Raw genomic sequence first — 19,921 nt, forward strand, 5'->3', positions numbered from 1 at the left:
GACAGTTAACAGTCAGACCTGAAGTTTCCTTTACTGAACACACACATCCATCTGCAGTGACACCGTCTGTGTGTCTACACACAGTGACTGTAGCTGAGCCACAGCTGCTCTACATGCCAGAGGTCACGGGGTCACTGCATCAACTCAACACACACACACACACACACACACACACACTGACTTACAGTCTTAAACATACTTTGAAGCGAGTGTGTGCTGGTGTGTCCATGTGAGTCAGTGTGTGTGTGCGTGTGTGTGTGTGTGTGTCCTCCAGCTCATTTGTTTTAAAGCTCCCATAAGCCTTTTCCCTGCAAAATGACACAGCTGCCAGACATATCCTCTCCACTGGCGCCTCAAACCTCCACTCCTTTCCTCTCACACTCCCACTGGCACACGCGCACACACACACACACACACACACACACACACACACACATGCAAACATATGCATTCATTCACTTGAACACACTCTGAAAGCACCATCTACTGCCACACATCTTCATGGAGCTTCATTTTCATTGGTGGCCTTCACGCCATCAGTCAGAGGTAAAAATAAAAAAGTTCAATCATAATATGTCAGGATGTTAATGTTGTACATTATTTCCTCCACGTGCTGTGAAAAAAAAAACAACAGGAAGAAGAAACTCTTCTTCTTCCTGTTCATAAAGACACACCCCAGTCCTACTGCGGTTTCATCAAAATGTTACTGCAGTTTTTGTGTTTACTACTGTTGTATTGTCTGTATTTAGTTTTTATTCTATTTTACAGTATATCTATAATATCTTCACTATTGTATCTATATAATAATAATAATTATTATTATTATTATTTCATATTGCGTGACTTTATCGATGAAGGAGGATGAAGAAGAGTCGGCGAAGAAGCTGCTGAGGAAATCAAGACGTCTGACAGATGCCTACAGTACACGGCTGACTGGTACTCTGCTGATGCCAGTCGGTCCACCCGTCCCCCTGACAACCCAGTAACCCAGGGCGACAGGACCTTGACAATCAACAGAAAATATCCAACCTCAGTGGTTGTGTGTTTGCTCACTGCCAGGAGGCAGATAAAGGAGAGCAGAGACTCCAACATCTACAAGTACAACTGCAGTACAAGGACACAACACACAGACTGTACCTGTGAATACACACGGCCCACGTCACGACTAACCTTCAGTGCAGGGAACGAAGAGACCGCGTTTCTGTGACTGAACTACCGTCATCTGTCATCTTTAGGCAAAGTGAAAGTCTTACTGATGTTACTGTGACAGGCAGGTGATCCATCACAGAGCTAATGAGGAAGCATCAGGAAGCTTAACAGCATTGTGCACGTAGTTGTATGTGATTATATTATAATAATTATAATGAGCATTAGACTAATTATACATACATTTTATATTATAGTCAAAAAGAAAACAAATCTGAAGAGTTGAGTCAGTTGTGCTTCACCTCTGCAGCTCTGCAGCTGTAGTAGCTTTCACAGCATCTTGCTGCAGGACTTATTGTATGTGTAACGGGCCGTGCAGCGTCGTTAGGAGAGTTGATCTGAGCGTGCAACATGCTAAATGGGAGGGCACGACCACGCTGTCCAGGTGATTTGTTTTGGTGGAGGCTGAGGCACAACCTGAGTGGTTTTCACGAAGATTTCTAAAAAGAGAAAAAGAATCATGTCCTTGAACAGCAACATTTTCTTCTACACTGACCTTTGGAAAACAATAATGGAGATAGCAACTGTTTCATCAATGCTAACAGTTATTTAATTATAAATCAAGGAGCAGTCATCGTTACAGCTCTACAGCAGTGGTCAAAGAAAGGAGGCAGAAAGGTTGGGACTGATCTCTCTTTAAATAACTGTACATTTTAAGATACTGAAAACCTCATCCACAGATGTGGGAGTATATTGAAGTATGCACTTTGATTTTTTTTTTTTTTTACGAGGCGTAGTGTGGCTGAAAGACTCCCAAAAATATCCTTCATGACATGGTTGAAAAGAAGGTCTTATTTGTTGCTCTGATTTAGCCTTTGAATTCATGTGTGTGACGTCTTGATGGAAAAAGAACAGTGGTTTGGAGGAAGGTTCTGGGTGTGGGAAAAAAGATGTTGTGGAATGACAAACAATATAAACTGACGCCTGCTGTGGAATTCCCCCTCAACCTCCAACTGTAGCAGCCTCATTTTCTTAATCAGGGATTTTTTTGACTATGAAGTAACACAAGTAAAAGTCTCTGATTATCTGCTGATATTAACATCCAATATGTTGCAAAGAGACATTTAACTCTTCAGAAATCACTTTGACCATCTATCAACTTATCAACCAAATCCCAACCAAAGCTAAAGTAGACGATCGTCACGAACGATTAAAGGTTTAACTCGACATCAAGCAGCTGTTTCCAAGTTACGACATTACAACATTAGAGGAAGTCATGTCCCAATGTTTTTGTTTGGTTTTCTAGTTGACATCCCGTCTGTGTAAAAATGTGATTAAACGTCACTTGACTCCAGCAAGTTCTGCTTATTCCTCTCTTTCCACCTTCACTTCTCCTTCCTTCTCTCTCTCCTCTCTCCTTGTTTCCTCTTTTAGTCTCCTCTGTGTTTTCTCTCTGAACTCTTCATGTCATCCTTCAGCTCATCTGTCATACACTCTCAGCTGGACTATCTGACTGTAACCCACTCTCGTCTCCCACTGCTCCTTCAGCTCCCTCACATCACTCCTGCTGCTCCGTCCTGGGGGGAGAGGAGCAGCTTCCAAGAAGCAACCTGAGCTCGCCTCGTTGGCTTTGGTTTTCCAGAGATTTGATGTCATTACAGCTTCACCTGCGTCTCTACCATCACACTGGGCTAAGACTATCATAGGATTTGAACCAGAAGTTCTCTCATTGCTGAGTCTTTTTTTGGCTCAAATGAAACAACTTCCTTGTTGAACTAATTCAAGAGAAAATGAAATCAAAAGCAGACAGAAGTCACATGATTCTCTTTCATTACTGTTCAGTAATAATTGATGGTTTTTTATATATATATATAATAAATGAAGCTTTTTATAATGGAATATTGGACGAACATCAGAGACAAACTGACCAGGACATATAAATAAAGCTTTTTATAATGGAATATTGGACAAACATCAGAGACAAACTGACCAGGACATGGACGGAGACTCAACAGTTTCCCTCAACAGTCAACTCTTTGTTTTCCACTTGACTCAAACATCTTTTCTCCAATTCTGCTTCCCTATTCATTCCAGTCTGTTTATTTTTTTTCCACGTTGCTACCCTTTCCAGCCTTTTCGTCTTTTTTTTCCCCTGTACATTGTTATTCTCACTGTCTGCTCCAAGATGCAATGCATATTAACCAGAAGCCAGAGGAGGAAAACAAGGAGCCCATTCAAGGAGATCAGCAGTGGGAAGGGAAGGAGGAGGAGAGGGAAGGAGGAGGAAACCAGTGACCAAGATGGAGAGTGAATTCCCCAGATGACTTGCAAATACCAGAAACCAGTCTACGTGTTTAAAAAGGTGAACAGCATGAGTCGACAGTTTGAATGTTCCAGAATCTGTCGTCTCTTTCTCAGATTTCACCAAATCCCATGTTGAAAATAAACACACAAACACAGTCTGTTAAACACACACACACACAGATGACTGTTGTTGTTATTCAGTCCATTATCAAACAGTGATTAGCAATCATGCTAATGGAGTGAGTCCTTTTAAACGGTAGAAAAAACACCATTTGGAGCCAAAACCCAGTACCGTACTGGGTTTCTTCCCTCATATCAGTTAAAAAACTGTGGAAGTAACCAGTAACCAGTGACCAGTAACCAGTAACCAGTGACCAGTGACCAGTAACCAGTAACCAGTGACCAGTGACGCTGCAGCGTGCACCAAATATCTGCACTGTGACATCTGTGAAGCGTGTGCTAACATCACAGCCCTGGACACGTAGTAGTCATTTTATTTTTAGAATTGTTTGGTTGTTAGATGTTAGCATGTTGTTGCCAACATTTACTTTTATTACCCTGACTCTCTCTTCATTACTTTAGAACACACCAACGGTTGTTTTACGACGTCCCATGAGAATAATCCAGGGGAAAGTGGCACGAGGACTTTGACCTTTTCCTTCAGCTGACACTAAAAGGCTGCAGCTACGTTAACGGGCGGTTAGCTACATGACATTAAAATTAGCACGCTGTCAGTCAGAGACAAAAGCTCTGGATTTAAACAAGTGCCGCACTAGTGGACAGTCACAACAACAACAGCAACAACAACAACAACAACAACAACAACAACAACAGCAACAACACTGGTTTAGTATCAAATCACAGATTTTTAGCATCTAGCATGAGCTAATATAATGGCAGCCATATAAGACGTTCAACTTCCCTTCAGTGTCTACACCAAAGGAGAACTCATCAGGCTTTGAGAATGATGTCTGCCCCCTGAGGGCCTCTGATTCTTCCACCTCATTCCACACATTTTCCTCTCCTCCTCCTGCACCTGTCTCATATCCACTGTAATTTGCCACATTAAACACAGATGTGCGCCAGAAAAACCCCCAGAGAAAACCAGAGCATGTAAAATCAGGAGTGTACTTTTGTGTAGACCCAACAGAGAACATACACACACCTTGTTTGTGTATAACTATATTAATACACTGCTGCCCGGGGAGATAATGGGGTCATTTCCTATTATGAGCCTGTTTGGGAGACGGGAACAGGGAGGTGCACTTTAATTACGAGCAGTGCTCTCTCTGTGTTATTGTGAAAGTGTGTGATGGTGCTGATTTGACTCTGCTGAAGATTGATGTTACTGGTACAGTTGTTTTGTCACGCTTTTTAGACTGAAGGATCAAGTGAGGGATGGAGAGAAGGTTGGCGGCAGAGAAAAGATGGTTACATGAATAGAAAGAGGAATGGAAAGGAGACAAAGAGAGGGAAATGAGGGTTAGACATTCAGATCAGAGAGGAGCACGATCGAAAAATGGAAGTGAAGATAAGGAGGCAGGAGAAGTAAAGGGAGAGGAAGGAGGACAAAGAAGAAGAGAAGGTGACAATAAGGAGTGGACATGGCAGACACACACAGATGGAGGAGAAAAAAAAGGTGTGAACCAGTGTCAGACGTCCAACGCTGTGGATGTCACATTCATCACAAATCACATGAGCAGTCATGCCCCCTGGAGGGCAGAAGAGAGCCTCTGTGAACAGCATCATAGAAAAATAAACGTGGATAATAAAGTGTGTATCGTCACGGCAACTGTTATTAAAATGTGTCCTGAGGTGTTCATCCACTGCTGTCACTGGTGTCTGTCTACACGCAGCATTCAAATGCATGTGGTCTGTGTCTCCTGTGACCATCTGTGATTAGACTCTCATTTCACTGAACTGTATGCAAATACACAGATGTCATTTCTGATCTCAGGGACCATGATGCACTCTTCCCTCAGCACTGGATTCACTGATTTGTTTACATGCAAACTGTGGAGACAGAACAGAACAGAACTGGGAGGTCATTGACTAGAGACTAACAATCCAATCAGCAGACGGTTTATTAGAGCAGCTAAAGGAAGAATCTATGATTTTCATGTGTGGTGACAATTGCAGCAGGTCGAATCAGGACATCGGCCGAACAGATGGTCTGTGAATCGCCTCGGGGGGGCAGCATTTGTTCACATATTTTTTTGGTATTGTCATCAGGAGATTACATGAACCACACAGGGGCATTTGGACGTGCAACCTCAGCCACACCGGCTCATTTAAGATGGAGTTCTGCAGTAATCATCCAGCCAGTTGAGACACTCTAGACCAGTGATTCCAAACCACTGGGCCGTGGCACACTAGTGTGCCGTGAGAGTGCATTAGGTTCACCGCGGAAAAAGAAAAAAAGAAAAGAGAATCAGATCTTTGTGTCTTTCTTTAATTCCTGCGATTATATCAGCGTTGCCTTCAACTAAACAGGTCGACACTTTAGTGAATTGTGAGTATATTTAAACTTTGTGTCAGAGTTCTGTTTAGTGCTGTGCCATGGGGTTCTCCTAATAAAATATATGTGCTGCGGCACAAAAACAGTTGCTCTAGGATATTTATTACAGCAGTCACACTAGAAGATAGAAAATGATTGTGCATCTGTGGTGGCGATAATGAAGTAGTGCCAGACCACTGTTGTTTGATATACATGAGGATGGAAGGAAGGAAGGAGGACAAACTCCTTGTCATTGTGACGCAGCACACCACTGCACACAACCAAATGTGACCTCTGCTTTTAACCCATCACCAAAGTGAGCAGGGGGCAGCAGTGAGCGCCTGGGGTGTAAACATGACTGTTTAAGCTGCAAAAGACACATGACTTTAGGCCATGTACACAGCACAGATGAGAGGCTCAGTCTGTGTTCACTGTTCACTCTCACACCTGTGTCAGTGTGCTCACACACGTGTGTGTTTTCTACATGCTGGACTGCTTCAGTCAACAGTTTAAGATAAACACCAGCCCTTCTGTGTGTCTGTGTGTCTGTGTGTACATGCAGCATCAGCAACATTTTACACCAAAGAGGAAGGACACTACGCAGTCATTGATCAACCTCCCATGTCTCCTGTTCCTATTTCACCTCTGCCTCCAAACACAGGGCTTTATTTGAATCATTTAGTCACAGTTTTGTTTTTGTTTTTTGTGCAGCCACAGGAAGGTGTGACACGCTGCATTTGCAATGTTTAACCAACGTACAACTACTCAGGAAACCCACAGCTTCTCAGCTGGTGATGATGTTTCCATGTAATTTTCTAAGAATTATACTGTATATTGACATAAAATGACATCACTCTTGTGAATCAGCTGTTCAGTGGAATAACACTGTAGCATCCTGCATTTCCTGCCTCCATGTTACCCTGTCTTTTGCCTCCCTTAACTGTTACACCACCTGTCTCCATGTTTCCTCCTCTACATCCACCCCCCCCCTCCCCCCCATCTCTTTTCTTGGCACCAATCCAAACCATCTCACCCCTTCCTCTCTAATTTTACCTGTGTTTCATTAACTGAAAATCTCATCTTTAGGACTAGGTTTCTCTCATCACAGCAGATCTCTGTCACTCACAGTCTAACTGTGATAACATCCACTCCCTCCACCCACTCCACCCTATCTGGATCAAAAATGATCTGAAAACGCAGCAACTCGTTAGAAGGAAATAAATATTTACATCATCACAATCATAAGAGATTAGTGATTAAAAAACAACAACCTTTGAATACTTTAAAAACAGTATCAGATGACAGAGAGACTAGGTGGCACAAACAGAAAACTGAGAAAAGGATTTTCTGAAATGACTCAGAGTTTTCCATCAGATTAAGTTGTTTCAGGTCAGAAGCCGTTACGTTTACAGAGTTTTCCATTAGATTAAGTCGTTTCAGGTCAGAAGCCGTTACGTTTACATCCTTCATGGTGCTTTGAGAGCTTGTTGTTCGTGTTGGCAGTCGAAGGCTTGAAGCAGGTGGCTTTTTATTGAGATCGGACAAAGCCTTCCTGCCTGTAGTCTCCTCCATTCACTTTTATTGCGTCACTAATGTAAACCTTCTGGCTGCAGCTGCATGTGTAGCCGACGGACGTGGATGTGGTGTCAGAGATCAGAGGTAAGGCTCGACGGGTGAGCAATTACGGCCAGATTACAGTTTCCGTTTTACATGCATCAGTGGACCAATTAAAATTCTGTAAAAATATTTTTCCACGCTTGTATAAAATACACTTGACGACTGAAGGGATTAATGCTCAACACACAAACACATGCTTGGTGTTGAGAGAGTGTTGAGTTCAAAGCTCCTGCAGAGTGTACACAAGGTGTTCAAAGCTCCTGCAGAGTGTACACAACAGTGTGTATCGACTGTATTAGAGCAGTGATTAGTGGAAGGACGGTGGAATGCAGTGGATGTAGAGTAGAGTAGAGTGGAGACTCAGCTGAAGCTCCTCATCTCAGCCATGTCAACAACACGTCAACTTACAGTTCGTCTTGTATCAGAGTTCACCAATCATTCTCTGACAAACCTTCCATCAGGGGAGGGGTTACACTTCACACTCACTGTGGTGTGGTAGATCACAGAGCTGCTCCCACACAAGGTAAAAACTGAAACAAAGCAAAAATGTTTGCCTTCAAAATAAAAGCACCGTAGTTGTGTTTCTGGCACCTATCACTGTGTGATGACACATTATTTTGACCTTTACTGAAACAACAATCGCACACAATGACCACTGCACAAGGGGACCAATACAAATGGGCTCAAGTTACCCATGACCCCCCCCCCCCCCTCTCTCCCTCTGGTGAGGTGAGGCTGGTGCAGTCTGTGCACAACAGCAGCAGAGCAAAGTGAAACACCGTGATATCCTGGAGAAAATGGCTCAGGGCTGGAATGGACTGATAACAGCAAGTGTGTGTGTGTGTGTGTGTGTGTGTGTGTATTCAAAATATAAGCTATCAAAATGTGCAATACGAGTAAGTGGATACCTGTGTGTGTGTGAGTGAGCTAACAGAGAGACGGTCTCTAAGTGTCCAATACTGCTGTGCTTGGCGTTAAGGGACGAGATGATTCATGACTTTCGTCTACATCGTGTGTGTGTGTGTGTGTGTGTGTGTCAGGGCATGATCAGGCGGAATTCCCTACATACTGTATGGCAGGTTAAACTGGACCGGCCGGTGTCTTCATGTCACAAACTTCTTGTCACAAGTGTGAAATTTGTTGGTTGAAAACAAAACCCAAGCACATGTTACTGCCATGACTGTCACAGCACATATAAGCTGCATGTATGTTCACTGCAGGACTCAATCAATAATTAAGAATAATTACAGCTCTCTTACAGCTAGCCTACAACAGTGTTTAAAGTGTATACCAAAAAGAGTAAATGTGAGCATCATTAGCATCGCTTTTATTTTTCTCCAGGGCTGGTGTGTTGGCACACACACACTGAAACACACACACATCCCAACAGTGTCTAATCCTAAACATGAATTTAAATCCTGAACCTCTGACGTTAGTCAGAGAGGATCGGCTTCATTTTCTCACAAAGTCCAAATGTCCACACACTCCTGTCTTTCCATGAAGGAAAGTGAATTATTTGTCATTGTGACATTAGAACACCACAATGTCACCTCTGCTTTTAACCCAGCACCAACGTCAGCAGGGGGCAGCAGTGTGTGGGGATGGTGCGGACTCACCAAGCCACCACTGGCCCAAAGCCGGTCCACACAACCTAGTACTCACAGGTACACACTCACATACACATCAGCAGCCTCGGTGCAGGCTGTAAAAGTCTAATTTACATTCTAATTAAAACGTTCCTGGATAAGGAAGTCGTTCATCAAGGTGCAGTGATCCATCACTGTCATTATCCACAGATTTTAACATTTCACTTCAGTAAACCACTGCCCCCCCCACCCACCCACCCTCTGCTTATTAAGACAGGCAGCCTACAGCAGGAAGATGACGCTGGCTGGAGTGACAAGTGTGAAAAGTATGTCGTCAGGACGAGGATTTACTCTGGGAGTTTGTACATTCTTAACCCATCGTTGCTCTACATCTGTTGGAGGAATTAAAAAAAACAACTCTCTGTGGCGTTTCTCTTCTTTGAAGACAGAGACAGCAGCAGCAGCAGCAGCAGCAGCAGCTCTTCAGGTGCTCCAATAACTCCATCCACAAATGTGATTTCAGATGGCAATACTCTTCATGTAGTCGGAAACAAATGAAAAATCAATTGTGCTGACTGAGGGGAGCAGCTGTGATGGTCCAACTGTTGCAGACACAGACGACTTTTTATTTTTACCACTCTTCCCTCTTCCCTCTTCCTGGTGTTTCACGTCCTGGTTCTCTGCTCGGTCTGTGATGATAACAGAAGTCAACCTGGCCTAGAGGGACTAGAACCCCTGCGTGTTGAAGCCTAAGTGAGTGTGAAATCTGTGTGGTCTGCTGAACACCATCTTGACAGCCTGTGATGAGACTCTTTCACAGCCTTCAGACAGAGCCTGATTAATCCCGAAGCTTCCAGCTGCAGAAACTTTCAGGCTCGGCACAGCAAAGTCACTGTGTCCACTGTCCAAATGATGAGACACATTAGGGACGACACATTTACTTAAGGCACAATTAGAGGCAGCAGTTCAGCCTCACTGGACTTTAAAACAGGAAACTCCAGCTCCAGCTCATGCAAATAACTTCCTTTAGTTTCTTTAACTTATTTTACTGCTATGACTCCAAAGTTAAAAAATGAGGAGTGTGATTGGACGGCAGTTTGAGTCGCCTTACACGAGTGACCTTTGAGTCAAGGCAGACACCTGAGCAACAGGTTCAACACGCAGCATTTGGACGCAATAATTAACATGGGAGATAAAACACAGCATCTATTTTTAACTATGAACAAGAAAAGTATCATATATGACTTATTGTTGGCTGATTCCAATTTCATTTTTTCCACTAAATGCGACTTTGCTGATACCAATTTTAGCCAAGTCAGACATGTTAGCTTTAGCCTGTGAGCGTGAGCTCTGTGACGCAGAACAGGGAAAAGATGAAGAGATTGAATCTTTTTTTTTTCCTCAGTTGTTTCCTGTTGTACCTCAGCACTGAAATAGATCACATGTTCATGCAGTATGACCTACATATAATAACAGGTGAATACAGTATACTGTACTTACTGTATACTGTAGTGTAATGAGGGGAATGAGCAGTGAAGCAGTGATTCTCATGCTGACAAATAAAACTAAGACAAATGTGCACTGGTGCTGATTTGTTGTCATGGCTTTGTGTAAAAACTTCTATCATTTTGTCTGTGTGGCATAAACAACTTGTTATCGTGGAGATTACCTAGCTTGAAGTGTAACACCTTAACGCTCTTTTAGTCATGCCATATAAACCACAGGATGCCCTGAACACCCCCATGCTGCACTTGGTCCATCCTTTCTCTCATCACTCGTCTTCCTTCTGGTACGCAGCAGCTGCAGGAGCATCCAACTCCATCTCTGCCCACATACCAGCATTAGCCGTGTGCTATGAATATAGCAGAGTTTAGGATGTCACGGAGCATTTGTTTTGCTCCTCTTCCCTCAGGTTTATCCCTTCAAGGTCGGCGGCTCACGGTGCGACGCACAACAAATCAATCAGGCGTCCAGCCCTGACCGGAGGTTTTAAAGGCCACACTTCTTCACATCTTCATCTAAAGGCTAACTTTTACCACAACAGGGAGAGGGGGCAGCATAATTTGTTGATCAGGTTCCTGTCAACAGGTGCCAGGAAATACCGATCTCATTAATGTTTAACACGAGGAAGTGCAGATGAACAGCAGGGGATGAACGTTCTGTTCTGCTGAAGTGAATGTCCATGTTAGTGAAGGCCAGACTGCTGCAGGGTGGAGGGACTGCCAACGGCTTCTATTCAAATCCTGAACACATCAGCACTGGCACCAGGGGTGTGTGTGTGTGTGTGTGTGTGTCTCAGTGTTTGTGTGTTTGTATATAGATAGAGGAACAGGGTGAAGGCGAGGTTAAGAAGTGTAAAAAGGAGTCGTTAGTTATTCGGCAAATCAGCAGAGGCCAATTTCCCCTTTAAGGGCACACACAAATATGTGTTTGTGTAATATGTGTCTTGGTTAAAGCATGCATGTGTGTGCAGGATTCTTTTAAAGAGCACATACAGTGTGAGTGTGTGTGTGTGTGTTTTAATACATGCAGAAATGCGAGCCAGCTTTGAGCAGTAGGGGAGAGAGGCCATGTTCAGTCAGTGTCAGTGAGGACAGAACTGTTTGTTCATGGCTGAGGAGTTTATCCAGGGGCATCAACAGCATCTACACATGACCCCGTGGGTACAGTGCACCAGTGTTATGCATGCCCCCCCCCCCTTCCTCCCCCCTCCCGTGTTCATGCCTTAGCGGAAAACTGGTGCATTTGTTAGAAGAACAAGGACAGATGTACCTCACAGTCATGAACACTATCATCTGTACTGTCCTCCACTGTTTATGATCCTGTTGGTACAGTATGACAACCACAGAGGGCAGAAAACAGCTCAATCTAATAAAAGAAAAAATATTTATGGTATATTGAGGTTCTCTAACAATTAAAATACAATCAAAAAAACTCATAAGGAAAGAAAATATTAACCTTTTGCACTGCTGCTGTTGTTTATTAAGAAAACATAGGATAATATCTGGGAAGAATTTATCTAATGGCCCTTTTGCAGTACCTCCACGGGCTCTGTAGGCGTCGCCTACCCCGGATTGAAGACCTCAGTCCTGACGCATTAACTTGCAGCCCTGTGATTGACAGACTGGTATTTGCATCGCATTTCCAACAGAGGTACCTCATGAACTGGCCACAGTATTAACTCAGATGACTGTGCACGTCTGGAAAATACCAAAGATCGACTTAAAACTGAACCTGCCGCAGCTGCAGCTGCAGCTGCAGCAGCTGTATGATGGGAAAATGTCTCAAAATGCCCCACATGTGCATCATTTCGTTTGTGGCGTTAACAGGAAACACGCAACGTTTTCTCTGCAGAGGCAACAAGTCCCTGCCGCAGCTTCACTGTCACAGCCACTCACATTCTTAGGGCTTCACTCCCACCGCCGAGGCTGCGGCTGTTACAAAGTTACCAATGCTGCACACACACACACACACACACACACAGCAGCAGCTCCACGGACCACCAACTTTTACATTCACATGTGCAGGAATGAAGGCAGCGCTTACCGGAGACGCCGAGGTAGAAGAAGCGGAGAGAGGGAGAGCTGGTGTCCAAAGATCAGCATTCAGCTGCACACAAAGTGTTCCTGGTGCGTTCACACTCTTTTATAGCCCGGTGCCCACATGAAGCAGAGGAGGAGGAGGAGGATGGTGCTGTGATGAAGAGGCTGCGGAGACCCCGCCGCTCAGCTCTGACACACCGAGATGTTCAGTTCACTTCACTCTGAGTCTGAGAGAGCCGTACACACACAGAAACACACACGGAGACACACACACACACACAGAGAGAGAGAACAGAGAGGGGAGGGTGGTGGGAGGAGAAGCATTAGGCATCATGGGAAATGAAGTCCACAAATTATAAGTCCTCAGGTCTGCTTTGAGAGGAGGTTCAGACTGTCAGGTCAAATGAAACATTTTCGGAAGAATAAAAATAAATCCATAGATGGTATAAATATAAGTGGGCAAACCAAGGCCATTGTTGGAGTGAAGTCAGTCTGAAGTGTGCTAGTGTTTTATTCTTAACTTAAAATGATGGGGTCAGTTTTGTAAACAACAGTCAAATGTGGCTAGATTTTTTTAAATTAAAGAGTGTAAAAAATGTAGGGAGGTGAAAATGATTTACTCACAGCTGGATCATCCAATGGGGTTTTGACTCCTTCTGCCATATCTACCATCCTCACAACATCGGAATGTTCACTGTTGAATTGGAGGCATGTTCTCCAACATGTTCACACAGGAAACTGGAGGACGGTCCCTCTGTCACTGACACCCAGCAGTGACTTTTTCCCCCATTTTTCAAATTCTGTCTGAGTTCGTTGGACTGCATTTTGAAACTGTCAAATCACAGGCCTCATTGAGCAGAGAGGGTTAGAAAATAGTCAGGTCAAAAGGTCATAGACATTCTGACCATGCTTAGATCAGGTTCTCCACACGCTCGTGAACAACAGTGACCTAACCCCAGGGCTTCACTTTAGAACTGGGGGCCTTCAGTTTGTCCTGGTCCATGGTTGATGTTGGTGACACTGAAGGAAAATGACCTGTACCATAAACCATATATAAGGAATGGAGGGAACTGTCAGTAACTGTCACTTCAGCCCTTGAAAACACAAATACTTCCCCCACATAATTACAATCCTATTTAGAAGAAAATATATACTAAACATGACTGTGACCTGTTGTACAGACTGCCTGGATACAGACAACTTTAATCGACAGGTACCTGGGGTTGACCACTGTTGGCAGAGGTTTGACTTGCTGTGTGTCCTGATCACTGCTGACATTACAACACAGCTGTCCCTCAGATAAACACAGTAAAAGTAGCTGTGACTTTGACCCTCGCAGCCACAGGTCAAAGTACTTCAATGTATTGTAATAAAGCAGTTGTACTGTCATTACATATATTTATCTATCTGTTCTGCCCAGTGTGTAATTTCTTACCTTATATTCACACGTACACTGGGTGGAACCCTTGACTGTCAACTTATAAACTTGCAGTATGAAGAAACGTACTATAGTAACAAAGTAATAAAAAAAGGTAGTAAAATAATACTGGTATTCTTGAGGGAACATTTCAATACAGAGGAGTATTAGAGTCACATTTAAAACTTTTTGTTTTGCCGAGACAAAGATGTTGACAGATGAAATTCCTTATTGAGACAATACAAATTATTTTAGGGCAACTATCCCTCAAAGATCTCATTGTTTCTTCGTGTGCCTTTCTCTTACTGTCGTATTAATGGGCGTATAGTATGGCTAAGTGTATGTGTGTGTGTGTGTGTGTGTGTGTGTGTGTGTTCGGGTTAGTGTAGGGTGTGTAAAGGAAATGCTTTTCCCCTTCCAGTAGCCATAAGTCTAAATTTAGAGCTCCGTTCCTCCACTGTCTCACAGTCACAGCCTGGGTCGGGACGTCGGCCTGTTGGCACTTCAGGAAGGCAGCTTTTTCAGTTTGAAACCTGGTGAAGTTTGGATGAAGTGTAAAGTTGTGTAATGTTGAACTGTAATGTTGAACTTAGACTCACACACATTTGTGTGTGAGTGTCACATGCTCTGGAACACAATGGCTATAAATATCCTGAAATGCACTCCAGGAAGTGCAAACACGAAGAAGGGCTGATGATTTTTAAGGAGGGTGAAATTGAAATCTAGGCTTAAGTCAAATAGAATGAAATGGAAGAAAATGCAGAAAATAATTTTCACAGCAAACCAACCAGAGTTTCACTTTGACAAAATATCAAATGTGACAACGTTCCCTTTGCAAATGGCCGTTGTAATTTTGGCCCTCGACTCCTCCTCCATTACGGGCAGACATGTAGCCCTGCTCCTTTCAGCAAAACAATTAATTCTATAATTGAGTTTGACATTAGTGCCAACACAGCCAACATTTGAATGTATTTTCATTACCAAAATCATTTTTATACAGAGACGCAGGTTTTGACCTTTCTATTTCTACAGAGTGCAGCGAGGACCCGGGACCGTTCTGTATCCTCCACGTCTATTTAATTATGAGAGGTGTCTGTTTGACTGTCTATTTGCTTAGCGGCACCTCCTTTATTGACTCAGTGCCTGACAGACCACTGGCTGCTGTAATTGTGTTGTGTGACATGGCTCGTCAGATGATTACAGGAAGGTGTCACAGTTGGTTTCTCTCTGAGCTGACACTAATGAACTCTGTCTGATCCTGAAATGGATATAAGTGTTACACAAATTGCACAGAAATTGCATTTAAAATAGCCTATCAGATTGCCACTAATACTTGGGGTGAAAATGGCCTTTGACCTTGCTCATCGTTTTCTCAAATAAAAGGAATGAGGCCATGTTTAATTAACAAATCTTTACATTACTTGAACCAAATAATTATTTGACTTGGGAAAGCTCTAATCTTTGGCATTTTTGCTATATTATTTTATCATTTCTATGCTAGTGTTTAATTTAAATTAGTGCGTTAAATTAAACTATTATATGGAATAAATTATATCATTATGTTAATTATTAATAATGAATTATTATTAAGTTAAACGGCTATTACAATAATATCCACATTAAAATATATATTAATATATCCACGTTTTGGATTCAGGTTTGCGAGTTTTTTGTCTTATGGCGCCCTCTTCTGTCTTATAGTATCATAAACGCTCTGTCGCTCATGTTTGACGTCACAGTACCAGAGACCAACATGGCTGCCTCCAAGAAAGCGACCGTGGTGCTGAAGGCTGTAAAGAAAATAATGGTGCAGTTCTCTCCGTTTGAGTCCAATGTTCGGTCCACACGGTAAGAGATGTGTATTCGTCTGGTACTCATGTTGTGACGTCATGTGTTTTTAACTGCACTGCGAAAATAAAATAAAAAAGCAAATGTTTCCTCCGAAAAGTACTCGCTGCGGGCTTTTGTCATTGACATTTCCTGTGAGGTTTTGTGACCAGATGTGTGATTATCTGTTTTGTGTGTTTTTCTGTACACACAGTGTTTCGAACAGTTTTCGTTTTTATATCGATCAAATACAGTACACAATGAAAAATAATATACATATTGATACATACAATATACACATTGATCCTGCAGATTGCAGCAAAATTTGTTTCAGTCTATTCAAGATTAAACTGAAGGTTTTTACTGGTAATGTTACATCTCTGGCTTTATAGGGTCACTAGGCTACAGAATGTATGGATTATTCTGCGTTTGGAATTCCTATAGCCTGAAACTAAACTGCGTTCCTTAAATGATTAGAGACTCTGTGCCATTATTTGAATAATATGACACCTTTTAATATCACGCCGGGAAAAATGGAAAAAGAAATATGTTTCCGCCCGGTTTCGAACCGGGGACCTTTCGCGTGTGAGGCGAACGTGATAACCACTACACTACGGAAACTTGTGTTGTGTTAAACAGTCCTTTTATCACTGTGCCTTGTCGACTTCTCAGTTCTCAATATTTTGTTTATGGCTGTAATGAAACATGTGACTCTTTTGTTAATGTTCAATGTTCTCCTTACTTCACAGGGAGTTCCTGGCCATTGTGGGCTCAGAGAAGGCCAGGTCCACCAACATGAACTGTGAAGTTCTAACTAAAGTGAAACATGATAAATCTGAACCCATAGTGGACGTCACCTTCTGTAAGTAGTAACTGAGGTTAACCAGATTTGACTTTCAGCTACACTTAGAACATACTAAAAAGTACAGAGTGATTATTATAGAATTCTACTCTAAAGTCACAAGTCTGCAGAGAGTTCCTCTGATTCAGCTTTCTTATACAAGATGTCGCAGGATTTGAGGGACAACAAAAGCAGGAAATGCATTTATTTCCAACTCTGAGCTGGCGTCTGATTGGCTAATCACCCGCAGCTTGTAAATCAAATATTTTATTAATTTTTCTGCTTGGTTTTCTACTGATTTCTTCAGTCAACACTTTCTAAAATGACAGGAGTGCAGATGTCGTTGTGTAAGTGCTAACAGACACTAAGGAGTGAATTTCACACTCACGTGCACACAATGACTCAGACACTTGGCCAATGCAGGAAAGTCTGCCATAGGTCAGCAGAGCATTGTGTGAAAGAAGCAGTCTGTGTTCTGTGACTTCTGTTCACAGTGAACTGTTGCACTTCTCACACTCGGAGACCATTTTGTCACTGGTACTGTTCCTGAGTTTCCTCTTGTTCTGGTCTGCAGCAGACGGAGAGCGGCTGCTGATGAAGGGAGCAAACCTGACCGGCCGTGAGATGCTGAGTGCCTTCCAGTCACGGTGCATAGCCAAAGACCCGCAGGCTCAAGCTGCAAAGAAGAAGTGAAGAATGTGTTGTGTTTATCTGTGTACATTTATGTTAATATACATTTGTAATAAAAAAGTATTTGATCCAAATGTTTTGGTACTGTGATCTCTCTCCTGTTTGACTTCAGTCTACATGAACTTCGCTACAGTCAACCCTGACAGACAAACATTACGTAACAAACAGAACAACTGTAACCTTTTGACACTGATACACCCATGATTGTAGTGATGACTTGTGTAGTAATCTGTTGTGATAGTAACTCACTGCTCTTTAACTGCTGCATGAATGACATTCTAACTACGGTCTGAATCAGAATCAAGGAAGCCTTTTGCCAAGAATTGAACTGTTTTACATTTGTCAATCAAGTGCAGGTGCCTTCTAATGAGGTTGTCTTTTTACAGTTTGATGATTTAGACCCAACTTTCCCACAAAGCAACTGCGAGACTTGTTAAAACAGATAAATGAGCAAAACAATGTGTTTAACGGCTCAGGCCCCAAATATCTTTAAAATAACATTAAAACAGTACAAATGTTTGTCACTCCTCAAATAAAAGTAAAACGCACACGTGTATAACTAGTTGCAAAGTTGAAACCGGGTATGTTTTTCGGTGTCTTTGTTCCGTTATAAATTCATCCAAGTCCGCGTTCGTTAGTAAAGACTTAATATATGGTTATATTTATTTCGTGAAACCTGGCAACCCTCTAAAATATATAACGGTGATAAGCCAGAAGACCATTGTTGATCAATGTATAATACTCCAACAAAAACCTAAACAGCCTGGCGCTCGTAGTGTATCAAGAAGAAAAAAGATAATGGGAAAAAATATACTGATTATTAGGCGTGTAATATGACGTAGAAAGTCCGTGATTGGCTGATTGGCTCTCGCTCCTGCGTGACTCTGCCGCTGGCCCTTTAAAAGCGCACAGCCCAGATTCCAACAGTGCAGGAGTTCTAAAAGCACAAGTTCGTTCTGAGAACATCACAAACTTCAGGCACACTCTGCAAACATGGTCGAGAGCTTTGTCGGGACGTGGAAGATGGTTTCCAGCGAGAACTTTGATGACTACATGAAAGCAATCGGTAGGAATGATCTCTGGCGCCCACTTCAGTCCATCAGTAGAAGTGATAGAATGACGGGTTCAGTTACTCTTGTTGATGTATTACTGATGAATTAATTTCTTTTTCGTTTGATTGAAGGTGTCGGGTTCACAACCCGTCAGGTGGGGAACCGCACCAAACCCAACCTGTTAGTATCGGTGGACAGTGAGGGGAATGTATGCCTGAAGTCACAGAGTACGTTCAAAACCACTGAAGTCAAGTTCAAACTCAACGAGCCCTTTGACGAGACCACGGCGGACGACAGGAAAACAAAAGTCAGTCCAGTTTGAGCATCATCTGCTGTGGAGGGAAAACAAATAACAGTGAGTTGTTAACACAGAGTAACGGGATTTAACGGCGTGTGTTTGTGGTATTGCCTCTGCAGACCGTGGTGACTCTGGAGAACGGGAAACTTGTGCAGAAACAGAGCTGGGATGGGAAAGAAACGAGTATCGAGAGAGAGATCACCGACGGGAAACTGATAACGGTAAGGATTCTTCTCGTCCTCTTTCACACTTCTTCTTAAATGTAAGTGTTTGTTACTGCAGTGGTCCTCAAACTGGGGGATACGTACCCCTTCAGGTACCTCCAGATGTGAGGTGAGAAAATTGATGTATATTTAAAAGATAGCATCAGTCGAATTTCAGATAAATTTTTAATTTAATAAATCAATAAATTACTTACAAGGTGAGGGGGGGCTCACCTTATACAACACACACACCCAGAGAGAAAATGGACACTGGATAATGTAAGAGGCCGAGTCAGTGCTTTGCTCAAGGCAAGAGCTTGAACTACTCTACCACCATGTGGCTAATTATGAAATTGAAAATAAAATTAATTATTTAAAAATCAGAATAAATGAATGTACATGACTGAACCAGTTTAAGGTCAAGTCCATTTGTTATACATGGTCTATGAGAACACTGGAAATCTGGACCGTGTGCTGTCACCATGTGGCCGACTTAATAAATACTGCAATAATTGTCCACTTAGTTAAACCTAAGAATGACAGTAAGTGGCACACTGTGACCCAGATTTAGAACTTCAGTGTCTGTGGACTCACTCACTCTTACCGTGTCTTTTCTCTCCTCTGACAGAGATGCGTTATGGGAGAGGTGGTCGCAGTGAGGACATACGTGAAGGAGGCATGATTGGCTCCTCTGGACTCACTCCTCTCAGAAGCGCCGCTGGACGACAGGCTCAGTTCAATGAGCACAAGAGTCAGACTGAAGTAGCAGCGTCTTCTTGTTTTCTTTATACTCTCTCTCTCTCTCTCTCTCTCTCTGTGTTGCCAGAATCCAAATTATTTTGCTCCTGTTCTCCATCATGATGCATTTGTTATGATTTGAATTAAAAAAAAATAGGAGAAA

General features: G+C 42.7%; 3 protein-coding genes and 1 non-coding gene across 4 annotated transcripts in view; 2 read left to right on the forward strand and 2 right to left on the reverse strand.

The window, feature by feature from the left end:
- The window catches only part of pag1 (phosphoprotein membrane anchor with glycosphingolipid microdomains 1), a 42,417-nt gene extending 29,415 nt beyond the window's left edge, over positions 1-13,002 (reverse strand). Inside the window, exon 1 of the mRNA XM_008331690.3 lies at positions 12,697-13,002. The gene's annotated coding sequence lies outside the window, so the exon portion shown is untranslated. The remainder of the gene's footprint in view (positions 1-12,696) is intronic.
- Positions 13,003-15,808: 2,806 nt separating this feature from the next.
- On the forward strand, positions 15,809-17,546 carry mrpl53 (mitochondrial ribosomal protein L53). The gene is made up of 3 exons (XM_008331691.3): positions 15,809-15,957; positions 16,686-16,798; positions 17,352-17,546. The coding sequence occupies exons 1-3, from the start codon at positions 15,833-15,835 to the stop codon at positions 17,468-17,470; spliced, it is 357 nt and encodes a 118-aa protein (XP_008329913.2). The 5' UTR covers positions 15,809-15,832; the 3' UTR covers positions 17,471-17,546.
- On the reverse strand, positions 16,485-16,557 carry trnav-cac (transfer RNA valine (anticodon CAC)). Its single transcript has one exon. It is a non-coding gene; the product is annotated as a tRNA-Val (tRNA).
- An 825-nt stretch (positions 17,547-18,371) lies between the features above and the next one.
- fabp4a (fatty acid binding protein 4a) lies at positions 18,372-19,921 on the forward strand. Its single transcript, XM_008331692.2, has 4 exons — positions 18,372-18,533; positions 18,651-18,826; positions 18,937-19,038; positions 19,649-19,921. Exons 1-4 carry the CDS (start codon positions 18,461-18,463, stop codon positions 19,700-19,702), a joined length of 405 nt encoding a protein of 134 aa, XP_008329914.1. The 5' UTR covers positions 18,372-18,460; the 3' UTR covers positions 19,703-19,921.

This window comes from Cynoglossus semilaevis, chromosome 18, assembly GCF_000523025.1.
Source record: "Cynoglossus semilaevis isolate Cse_v1.0 chromosome 18, Cse_v1.0, whole genome shotgun sequence".
In the NCBI taxonomy this organism is placed as follows: Eukaryota; Metazoa; Chordata; class Actinopteri; order Pleuronectiformes; family Cynoglossidae; genus Cynoglossus; species Cynoglossus semilaevis.